Source organism: Aquarana catesbeiana, linkage group LG08 (genome assembly GCF_042186555.1).
Source record: "Aquarana catesbeiana isolate 2022-GZ linkage group LG08, ASM4218655v1, whole genome shotgun sequence".
In the NCBI taxonomy this organism is placed as follows: Eukaryota; Metazoa; Chordata; class Amphibia; order Anura; family Ranidae; genus Aquarana; species Aquarana catesbeiana.
The window spans coordinates 27,461,356-27,474,025 of record NC_133331.1 but is presented as its reverse complement, the minus strand read 5'-3'; the positions used below and the strand labels follow the sequence as shown (position 1 = coordinate 27,474,025).

General features: G+C 44.0%; 1 protein-coding gene across 1 annotated transcript in view; it reads right to left on the bottom strand.

The window, feature by feature from the left end:
* Window positions 1–12,670, bottom strand: part of LOC141105652 (alpha-2-macroglobulin-like protein 1) — a 229,058-nt gene that overhangs the window by 93,319 nt on the left and 123,069 nt on the right. The window contains exon 21 of the mRNA XM_073595628.1: window positions 5,673–5,794. Coding sequence (XP_073451729.1) covers window positions 5,673–5,794 — 122 coding nt within the window. The remainder of the gene's footprint in view (window positions 1–5,672; window positions 5,795–12,670) is intronic.

The following is a 12,670-nucleotide window of genomic DNA, read 5'->3' as shown; positions in this document are numbered from 1 at the left end:
GGGAAAACCAATATACATACGAGAGTGGGAGAGAGACCTGCAGCATACATTCGCGGAGGCTCAATTGAGTCATTTATACCAGCTTACCCACAAGAGCTCAGTGGACACTAAAATGCAAGAGAATAGCTTCAAGCTATTGACTCGATGGTATAGAGTCCCAGCGACTTTGGCCAGGATATATCCAACAGCTTCTGCTGCATGCTGGAGGGGCTGTGGGCTTTGAGGCACCTTCTTACATATTTGGTGGGAGTGCCCGAGGCTTCGGCCCTTCTGGCAGGATATTAGGGCCCAGATAAAAATTATCTTGGATATAGATCTGCAGGATTCCCCATTGGAGTTTTTATTGCACGTTCCATCCACCCCTCTAAGCCTTTACCGTAAATCAATTCTCCCACACCTCTTAAATGCCGCCCGGCGTCTGATTCCTATACATTAGAAGTCGGCCCACGTTCCAGGGTGACACGATTGGGTGCAATTGCTAAATTCTATTATGGCAACGGAGGAATGGATTGCGAAGTGCAGGGACAGGTATGATAAATTCTACACTATATGGGCCACTTGGATACATTATACGACTAATATGTCACCACCTTCTGCCACCCCCGGGCAGGCAGTTTGAAGACTGATGGCACACAATTAATTTCTTGAAGGATGAGACCCACGCACTTTACAACCCTAGGTTTTCTATAACAGTTAATCATTTACACTTAATGCTGTTGTACTGTTTATCTTGCTCTTGGTTCTTGGGTATGCCCATTCCCCTTCTCCCCTTCCCCCACCTTCTCATTATGGGTTATATCGGGTGTAGTAAGCGCAATGTTACACCCTAGACATAAGTATGCAATCCTGTTTTGATGTAATGGTTAAAAAACTCACAAGCCCCCCCGATGGTGTGGGATATAAGTTGATTAAGTCATTTGAGGTCTGCTACCTGAATGTATCAGAGGTTTCTATATACGTACAACCCAATCCCCTTCCTGGTCCCCATATGTGCCCCTTAAGCACTTATTGTCTTGTCTCCCTCTTGTTTTGTTGCAGTCTGTTTTTTTTCTTTTTTCTTTTTCAATGTATGTGCAAGCAAAAAATGCTGTCCACCTCAATTTTTTTTCTTTTCTTTTCTTTTTCCTGCTTTGTTATATATATATATATTTTTTTTTTTGTATACATTTTTTTGTATATACATACATTTTTTTTCATAAATGTTTTCTTTATATTTTTTTCTTATATATTTGTGTACATATATTTATTTATATTCTTTTTTTTCATTATATATATAGATGCATAATTTATTTTTTATTTTTCCATTCTGTTCTTGTTCTTGTATAATGGATCTATGCATTTATTTTATGTCCATTTCATTGTTAGTTTATCCCAGCCATGCATTGGATTATAATTCTGATTGCAGCAGGGCTGGGACACAGAAATGGTTCCACGGACCTCACTCACACCTGTGTTTCACACAGTGAGAGGTCCTATTTAACCACTTCAGCCCGGACCATTTGGCTGCTCAAAGACCGGAGCACTTTTTGCAATTCAGAACTGCACCGCTTTAACTGACAATTGTGCGGTCGTGCAACGTTGCACCCGAACAAAATTGACGTCCTTTTTTCCCTACAAATAGATGAACAAAATGAACAAAAAAATAGCGACAATTTTGAAAAAAAACACATTATTTTTTTACTTTTTGCTATAATAAATATCCCCCAAAAATATGTAAAAAAACATTTTTTTCCCTCAGTTTAGGCTGATACATATTCTTCTACATATTTTTTAGTAAAAAAAAAAACGCAATAAGCATTTATTGATTGGTTTGCGCAAAAGTTATAGTGTCTACAAAATAGGGGATAGTTTTATGGCATTTTTATTAATATTTTTTTTTACTAGTAATGGCGGCGATCAGCAATTTTTATCATGACTGCAACATTATGGCGGACAGATCGGACACTTTTGGTGCTATTTTGGGACCATTCACGTTTATACAGCGATCAATGCGATTAAAAATGCATTGATTACTGTGTAAATGTGACTGGCAGTGAAGGGGTTAACCAGGAGGGGGCACTGCAGGGGTTAAGTGTGTCCTAGGGAGTGATTCTAACTGTAGGGGGGGTGGGCTATGTGTGACACGACAACAGTTACAGGGAGCAGAACAGGGAAATGCTTTTTTACATTAGCATTTCCCCATTCTTCCTCTCCGTGAGACGATCGCGGGTATCCCCGCGGACATTGTGGGACCCGCGTTCACACTCACCGAGCTTGCAGCGGGTGCACATGTGCGCCCGCAAGCCGCTTCCTAAAGGGCAACGTACAGGTACGTTAGTATGCCTGTATGTGCCCTTCTGCCGCAGTATATCTGCGAGAATCAGTCGGCAAGCGGTTAAGGAAGGTCAGCGCTGCATTTTAGAGAAATGATTAATCACATGATTCTGGTGTGAAACGCATCTCCGTTGTTGCTGTCTCCCTTGGTGTGTCACTTTGTTTTATGGATAAAGTATCAAGAATAAAGGACTCATATTCGTATATTGGTGTGCAGCCATTCCTTCTGCCTTTCAAATCTACAGCGACTGCAATTCCAAGTGCACTTGCCTTTAGTAAATAAACCCCAGAGTTCATTTTTCTTAGACAAATCTTTGAAATGTTAAATCAAATTGGTTACTTTGGTCTACAGCAGTGGTCGCCAACCTTTTCGGACCTCCCGGACCACTAAACTCACAATTTTAAATCCCATGGACCACTAAGATGAATTTTGCATACCTTATACACACAATGCTCCGGCTCTCTGCCCCCTCCCCTGGATCACACCGCTTCCTGATACACACAATGCCCCCCTCCGCCCCCCCTCCGGACTTTGCATCACACTGCTACCTTACACAGACTCATCATTGGATCTCACCTCTTTATCCAGCCATGTGCCTGAGCTCGGTGCTCCCTCCCAGTCTGTGATCAGTGCTGCCATTGGAAGTCGCCTCCTTCTTCACCTCCTGCTCTCTGCACTACTCTTGGCGCCTCCCTCCAAGTTCACAGGAGCCGGAACTAGACATGTGCATTGCCGAAAAATGTGTTCGTTTTCGTTTCATTCGTTTTTTGTTTTTTTTTTTGTTTTTCGGGTCATTTGTTATGATTGCAATTTGTAAATTCGTAGATTCGAAAATTCGTAAATTTCAAAAAATTCACAAATTTGGAAATTTGGAAATTCGGAAATAAGAAAGAAAATCCGAAAATTCTAAAGAACAAAAATCCAAAAATTTGAAATATTAACTAACTAATGATAACTAACTATTAAATTATAGGTATTGGAATTTCCTTTCAAATTTGGCTGTTAAACGAATACAAATTTACCCAACGTTACGAAATATCCAAAACAATGAATGCCGCATCTAAACAAATGGAACAGATCAAATTAATAATAAATAATAATAATAAAATGTTTTATTATTGTTATTGTTATTTAGTATTATTAATTTGTTACATTCCATTCGTTTAGATATGGGATTCATTATTTCGGATAATTTGTAACTTCGGATAAATTCGTATTCATTACATTCACCAACAGCCAAATTTGAAAGGAAATTCAAATACTTATAGCTTTAGAGTTAGTTATTATTTCAGATTTTGGGTTTTTGGATTCTCTCATTTCAGAATTTACGACTTTCCAAATTTTTCGAATGTTTTCATTTCCGAATTTCAGAATTTACAAATTTTTTAATTTACGAATTTCAGTATTTTCAGTTTTCCAAATTTTCGCATTTTCGAAAAAATTTGGTAAACGAGTTTTTGTTAATTTGGATGTTTCCAGATGAACACATTTTTCTAAATTGGTTAACCACTTCAGCCCCAGAGGATTTTACCCCCTTCCTGACCAGAGCACTTTTTGCGATTCAGCACTGCGTCGCTTTAACTGACAATTGCACAGTCGTGCGACGTTGTATCCAAACACAATTGACGTTCTTTTTTTCCCACAAATAGAGCTTTCTTTTGGTGATATTTGATCGCCTCTGCAGTTTTTATTTTTTTTGCGCTATAAACAAAAAAAGAGCGACAATTTTGAAAAAAAACGCAATATTTTTTACTTTTTGCTCTAATAAATATCCCCCAAAATATATAAAAATACATTTTTTTCCTCAGTTTAGGCCGATATGTATTCTTCTATATAAAAAAACAAAGAAGGAGAACAAAAGCGGGACTTTGCGTGAGACATGTCAGCACATAAATAACAATTAAATTGGTCAGGCTCAAATAGGTTTGGCCTGTATCCAATGCAAGTATATAATCCAGGAGTCAATGATAGTAAATAACAATGGGCGTAATCACAAAGGATTTACATCTGGTATTTATGAAAAATATCATTTTAATTCATCATCAATTGTTATTTACTATCATTGACTCCTGGATTATATACGTGCATTGGATACAGGCCAACCCTATTTGAGCCTGACCAATTTAATTGTTATTTATGTGCTGACATGTCTCACGCAAAGTCCCGCTTTTGTTCTCCTTCTTGTTTTTTTATATTCATTGGGATGGAGACATGTCAGCGTTCTAAATAATGGTATGGACAGGTCACAACCCCTTCTCTTTGTATTCTTCTATATATTTTTGGTAAAAAATAATCGTATATTGATTGGTTTGTGCAAAATTTATAGCGTCTACAAAATATGGGATAGTTTTATGGCATTTTTATTTTTATTTTTTTTTTCTAGTATTGGCGGTGATCTGCAATTTCTATAGGGACTGTGACATTATGGCAGACACATCAGACATTTTTGACACTATTTTGGGACCATTGTCATTTATACAGCATCAGAGCTATAAAAATGCATTGATTACTGTGTAAATGACACTGGCAGTGAAGGGGTTAACCACTGGGGGGGGGGGGGGTGAAGGGGTTAAGTGTGTCCTAGGGAGTGATTCTAACTGTGGGGTGGGCTTTAACACAGGACAGTGATCACTGTTCTCGATGACAGAGAGCTGTGATCACTGTCCTGTCACTAGGCAGAACGGGGAAATGCTTAGTTTACAAAAGCATCTCCCCGATCTTCCTTTCCGTGACATGATCGCGGGCACCCGGTGGGCATCGCGTCCGCGGGAGACGCGGTCATGGCGACACCACTTCTTAAAGGGGACGTACCTGTACGCCCTTTTGCCCACCAGCGCCATTCTGCCGAAGTAAATCTGCGTGCGGTTAAAAAACGAATTCGGAACTAAACTAATTGCACATGTCTAGCCAGAACTACAGAGGCGGCACCGGGTATCAATGCGCGCTAACAGTATTGAGAACAACAAAGGAAACAACATTGGGTGGTATACATCCAGCACAATGTTGATTTGCGTCAGAACCCCTGGAGACCACCAAAATGTTCTGATGGACCATCAGTGGTCCATGGACCACTAGTTGGCGACCGCTGCTCTACAGCATTTTGCACAACTGCATCTTACTATAGGACTGCTAGAGTGACTTCCTAATCTTGTATAAGCAAATAATTTGGAATCAAGGGTCTTGTTCTCAGTCAGTTTCTTGAAGTGAGATAAAGCTCTCCAGATTTTACTGCAACCAATAATGTGTGTACATAGCATAAGGTAACAACTGTAAGACCAGAATTACAAATGTATTCTACCCTTTAAATCACCTGAATAAAACGAAAAGAACTAAGAGAATGAATTATCATGATACTAACCTGTACAAGAAGAGGCTTAATAATTGTATCAGAGCTGCCTTGTGTGGGGACAATAGGTATTTCATTCTGACACAATTCCAATGAGTTAACAGCTTTTGTCATCACTGCGATATTTACTTCTCCTGGAAAAAAAGAAACATGCTAAAGTGATGGAATGGTAACCATTAAGATCGCCTAGCTAGGTGCACCTAAATCCTAAGTTTAGTTCAAATAATTAAAAACAAAGATTAGCACAAGGAATGGTAATTATGTTTTTCTTGTGCTGGTGCCAGCTATCATAGTAGAAATCCAAAGTCCTATGCAACCCCCCCCCCCCCCCCCATACCTCACAGCCATAACATTCCAGTGTCGCAGGGGATAATACAAGCTTGGGGGGACCTGTCATAGGTGCTCGCCTATAGTCCTTACTATGTCTGTCCTTTCTGCCCCCCTTCCTCCATTTATAAAAGCTGTACTGAAGCTTCTATAAAGGAAAAGCAATCTATAAAAAGAGAATAGGCAGATGAACAATTCATAGTTTTTTATTCATGGAAGAAAGAAAAAGTACAGCTTCTATGAATGGAAGAGGGGGGCAGAGAGATTATGCATAGTCAGCATTCTTGATGAGTTCCTGTGACAGGTCCAGCCCTCATTTTAACTCCACGCAGCGCCAGAAGAGTACAGCTGCAGGGTATGGTGGGAGCAGAGGACTTCAGATTTCAACTATCACAGCCAGAACCAGTACAAGCGACATTTTGCAATAAATGTAAGCATGGTCCCTTGTGCTGATTTAAAGAAAAATGACCCAAACTTAGACTTTAACTGGGGCCTCAAGCAACATAACCTGCAGAGTTCAGACCACTCTAGCCAAAAGACAGGGCTATAGCCAAATAAAGAGAATAAAGAGTAGTTGAAGTTTAACATTTGGAAGATGCCATTGCTGACTTGTTTAATTACAGGCTCCCAGGTTGTTTATTTATTATGTACTAGGTCCTCAGGAAGGATGTACTGGAAATGGAGCGAGTACAAAGAAGGGCAACAAAGCTAATAAAGGGTCTGGAGGATATTAGTTACGAGGAAAGGTTGCGAGCATTGAACTTCTTCTCTCTGGAGAAGAGACGCTTAAGAGGGGATGTGATTTCAATTTGTAAATACCGTACTGGTGACCTCACAATAGGGACAAAACTTTTTCGCGGAAGGGAGTTTAACAAGACACGTGGCCACTCATTAAAATTAGAAGAAAAGAGGTTTAACCTTAACCACTTCCCGCCCAGCCTATAGCAGATTGACGGCCCGGAAGTGGTTCTGTTATCCTGACTGGGCGTCATATGATGTCCAGCAGGATAACATGCCGGCACATGCCCGCGGGGGGCGCGTATCGTGGCGATCACGAGTGCGGCGTGTCAGTCTGACACCCCGCATCTCCGATCATGATAAGAAGCCTCTGTCAGAGGCTTCTTACCACATGATCAGCTGTGACCAATCACAGCTGATCACAGCGTGAACCAGGAAGTGCCGGTAAACAGCATTCCTCGGTTCGCGCTGACAGGGAGAGCCGATCTGCGGCACTCCCTGTAAGAGGGGGGGTCTGTATTGATAATCAGCACATTGATTATCAGCACAGCCCCCTCAAATGTACAAAAAACACTACTAATCAGTGCCTAGCATTCCCCCAATAAAAAAACCATTCAAGTGCCCACCACAGTGCCAATCAGTGCTACCAAAGTGCCAATCAGTGCCCACCACAGTGCCAAGCAGTGCCCAGCAGTAACACCTGTCAGTAACACATCAGTACCTGCCCATCAGTGCCACCTGTCAGTGCCACCTGTCAGTGCCAATCAGTACCACCTATCAGTGTTAATCAGTGCCGTCTGTCAGTGCCCATTACACCTGCCTGTCAGTGCCCATCACAGCCTCCTGTCAGTGCCCATCAGTAGGGATTAGCTTTGCGTTTGAGTCGAACCCATGTTCGACTCGAACATCATCTGTTCGATCATTCGCCAAATTACGAACGATACAGGCCGTTGGCTCCAAATTCGTGTGGCGCGTCACGGCCCATAATTCACTGTGGCATTGCAGTGCATTGCTGGCTGATGATTGGCCAAGCATGCACTATGACCCGCATGCTTGGCCAATCACAGCGCCGTCAGTAGAGAGAGCTGTAATTGGCCAAAGCCAGGGTGGCTTTGGCCAATTATGGCTCAGGGGGTTAAAAACACGCCCCACACTATATAAGGCCGCCTGCACGGCGGCCCTGTGTAGTGTGTTTCCGGCGTGCTTATTGTGCGTATTGTGTATATATATGCATGCCAGGTGTTGTGTATATATATATATATATATATATATATATATATATATATATATATATATATATATATATATATATACACTGTATTCAGTTTAGCTAGATCCGTTCCTGTCCTGTTATCTTCCTACTGACAGGCAGGCTTGTCTTGTTACAGTATTTACAGCTACCCGAAGAAAATTGCTGGTGTTCTTTTGATCCTATTAGTACCACAGTCAGGCAGCTAGACTATTTAGAGTTAGTGTAGTACATCCTCCTCACAGTGTTCAGTTAAAGCTACAAGTTAGTTTAGTGTGACCTCTACACTGTGTTCAGCTAAAACTACAAGTTAGAGTAGTGCGTCCTCCTCACAATGTTCAGCTAAAGCTACAAGTTAGTTTAGTGTGACCTCTGCACAGTGTTCAGCTAAAGCTACAAGTTAGGGTAGTGCGTCCTCCTCACAGTGTTCAGCTAAAACTACAAGTTAGTGTAGTGCGACCTCTGCGCAGTGTTCAGCTAAAGCTACAAGTTAGTGTAGTGCGTCCTCCTCAGTGTTCAGCTAAAACTACAAGTTAGTGTAGTGCGACCTCTGCACAGTGTTCAGCTAAAGCTACAAGTTAGTTTAGTGCGTCCTCCTCACAGTGTTCAGCTAAAGCTACAAGTTAGTTTAGTGTGACCTCTGCACGATGTTCAGCTAAAGCTACAAGTTAGTGTAGTGCGTCCTCCTCACAGTGTTCAGCTAAAACTACAAGATAGTTTTTTGTGAGCTCTGCACAGTGTTCAGCTAAAGCTACCTGTAGAAGGTTGGTGGTGTTTTCCTGATCCTATCACTACCGCAGGCAGCTAAATAAGCTACAAGTAATTTTTTTGCGAGCTCTGCACAGTGTTCAGCTAAAGCTACAAGTTAGTGTAGTGTGACCTCTGCACAGTGTTCAGCTAAAGCTACAAGTTAGTGTAGTGCGTCCTCCTCACAGTGTTCAGCTAAAACTACAAGTTAGTGTAGTGCGACCTCTGCACAGTGTTCAGCTAAAGCTACAAGTTAGTGTAGTGCATCCTCTGAACAGTGTTCAGCTAAAGCTACAAATTAGTGTAGTGCGTCCTCCTCACAGTGTTCAGCTAAAACTACAAGTTAGTTTTTTGTGAGCTCTGCACAGTGTTCAGCTAAAGCTACCTGTAGAAGGTTGGTGGGGTTTTCCTGATCCTATCACTACCGCAGGCTGCTAAATAAGCTACAAGTTATTTTTTTGCGAGCTCTGCACAGTGTTCACCTAAAGCTTCCTGTAGAAGGTTGGTGGTGTTTTCCTGATCCTATCACTACCGCAGGCAGCTAAATAAGCTACAAGTTATTTTTTTGCGAGCTCTGCACAGTGTTCACCTAAAGCTTCCTATAGAAGGTTGGTGGTCTTTTCCTGATTCTATCACTACCGCAGGCAGCTAAATAAGCTACAAGTTAGTTTTTTGCGAGCTCTGCACAGTGTTCACCTAAAACTACAAGTTAGTGTAGTGCGAGCTCTGCACAGTGTTCAGCTAAAGCTACCTGTAGAAGGTTGGTGGTGTTCTCATACTACAGGCAGGTAGTTGATTTTGCTAGCTGCAGTATCAGTATATATATATATATATATATATATATATATATATATATATATATGTTGGGTACATGCTCCAGGAGGATGCCCAGTGTTTAGAAGGCTCTGATGATGATACTGAGCTAGATGAAGGCAGTAACGTGAGCATGGACAGAGGGGTGCCCAAGAAGGACAGCAATCTGGCAGTCATGCTCCCCCTGCTGCAGCATACTGCCAGGTTTGCTCCAGTGATGAGGAGGGAGGGGATGATGAGGTCACTGACTCAACGTGGGTGCCTGATAGGAGAGAGGAGGAGGAGGCACATCACCAATGAGGCAGGATGCCCTCCAGGGGCCAGCTTAAGGGCAGCACACTTACTGCATCACACCCCAAAGCTCCGAATGTGCAGGGCACTGCTGTCTCTGCGCGTTATTCCAAAAGTCCTTTGGTGTGGGTCTTTTTTGAGACGAGTGCATCAGATCGCACCACTGCTATTTGCAACATATGTCTCAAGCGTATCTCGCGTGGCCAAAACATCTGCCGCTTGGGCACCACATGCGTGACCAGACATATGTTGACCTGCCATGCAGTTCGTTGGCAAGCGTATCTAAAAGACCCACACCAAAGAACAAAGAGAACCTCTCCTTGCTCCTCATCAGCTGATATCTCCAACCCCACTATACCTTCAGTCCTCTCTGAGACCTGCACTGAGAGGAATGAAGGTGTAGAATTAGGTGTGTCACATCCAAGTGCTTGTGGGCAATCTGCTTTCGGTACACCGACGTCAGATTGTACCAGGCAAATTTCCCTGCCCCAGCTGCTGCACCGCCAAAAGAAGTTCACTCCCAGCCATCCACATGCCCAGCAGTTGAATGCTAGCTTGGCAAAATTGCTAGCACTTCAACTGCTGCCTTTTCAGTTGGTAGACTCTGCCCCCTTCCGTGAGTTTGTGGAATGTGCGGTTCCTCGGTGGCAGGTACCCAAACGCCACTTTTTCTCACGGAAGGCGATTCCGGCTCTCTACCGGCATGTGGAAGGCAATGTCCATGCCTCGCTGGACAGGGCGGTCAGCGGTAAGGTGCATATTACCGCTGACTCATGGTCCAGCAGGCATGGACAGGGATGTTACCTAAGTTTCACCGCGTATTGCGTGACTCTGCTGGCAGCTGGGAAGGATGCAGGACAAGGTGCAGTAGTGTTGGAGGTTGTTCCACCACCACGCCTCCAAAATGCCACTACTAATCATTGTGACACACCTCCACCCCCTCCTCTTCTTCTTCCTCCATGGCCTCTTCCTGTGCTTTGTCCTCGGAACCAGCGGTGCTCCGTAGCCGTTCAAGGGGCTACGCAAGTATGCAGGCCAAAAGATGCCATGCGGTGCTTGAGCTGGTGTGCTTGGGGGACAGGAGCCACACTGGGGCAGAGGTTCTGTCAGCTCTGCAGGGGCAGGTTCAGAGGTGGTTGATGCCACGCCAACTTAAGGCAGAAATGGTGGTTTGCGACAATGGCACCAACCTCCTCTCTGCCCTTCCGACAGGGACAATTGACCCATGTGCCCTGTTTGGCTCACGTCCTTAACTTGGTGGTGCAACGGTTCTTGGGCAGGTACCCGGGCTTACAGGATGTCCTGAGGCAGGCCAGGAAAGTCTGTGTGCATTTTAGCCGGTCATATAATGCCAGTGCTCGGCTGGCAGACCTCCAAAAGGAGTTTATCCTGCCCAAGAACAGCCTAATCTGTGACATGCCCACCAGGTGGAACTCAACGTTGGCCATGCTGCAGTGATGATGAGTACCTGTGCATCTATGGCACCAGGACAGGGTCAGGGGAGCTTGTTTTTTTTTTCCCCACGCCAGTGGGCCATGATCAGGGATGCATGCACTGTCCTGTCACCATTTGAGGAGGCCACGAGGATGGTGAGCAGTGACAGGGCATGCATCAGTGACACTGTCCCGCTTGTCCACCTGTTGGAGCACACTCTGCGTGGAATAATGGACAGGGCACTTGAGGCAGAACAGAGGCAGGAAGAGGAGGACTTCCTTAGCTCTCAAGGCCCCCTTTATCCAGACAGTGTTCCTGCATGCCCGCCGATCACACAGGAAGGGGACAAGGAGGAGGAGGAGGATTGTGTCAGTATGGAGGTGGAGCCTGGCACTCAGCATCAGCAGCAGTCTTTAAGGGATCAGTCCCAAGAAACACATGTACTTGTACGTGGCTGGGAGGAGGTGGCTGCGGACCATGTCGTCCTTAGTGACCCAGAGGACTCTGGACCGAATGCCTCAGCAAACCTACGCTGCATGGCCTCCCTGATCCTGCAAAGCCTGCGTAAGGATCCTTGTATTCGTGGTATCAAGGAGAAGGACCAATACTGGCTGGCAATCCTCCTTGATCCACATTACAAGGGTAAGGTTGCAGACCTTATCTTGCCATCGCAGAGGGAGCAGAGGATGAAACATCTTCGGGAGGCCTTGCAGAAAGGTCTGTGCAATGCATTGCCAGAGACTGGGAGGTTATAAACTCCTTTTTCTGGACAACATGTTGCTGAGGCTTCGGTCAATCAAAAAAGGAGCGGTGGAGAAGGTGGCCGTCTGACCAATGCATTCAGACAATTTTTTAGTCTGCAGCCCCAAGGTATGATCGGTTCCAGCAACCATCGCCAGCGTCTGTTTTACATGGTGCAGGAATACCTAGGGGCAAGATCTGACTTGGATACCTTTCCCACCAAAAATCCTCTGGGTTACTGGGTCTTGAGGATGGATCACTGGCCAGAGCTTGCACAGTATGTAATTGAGCTACTGGCCTGTCCTGCATCCAGCGTTCTTTCGGAACGCACATTCAGTGCTGCTGGAGGCTTTGTAACCGATCACAGGGTGCGTCTGTCCACCGACTCGGTCGATCGACTGACCTTCATAAAAATGAATCAGTCTTGTATCACCACCAGCTACCAAGTACCTGATGCTGATGTAACCGAATATTTTTTTTTTTAAATCTCAGAACCCTTCAAAGACTGCCTATGCTGATGCTGAGTGACTATCTTGAGTAATTATCCTCTTCCTCCTCAATGATCACGCTGATAGCTTGTAAGAACATTTTTGGTTCTGGGCACCGCCACCAGTGCCTAAGGCCCAATTTTTCAGCTCCTGTTTAACAGGGGCGTGTAATTGCAATTTTT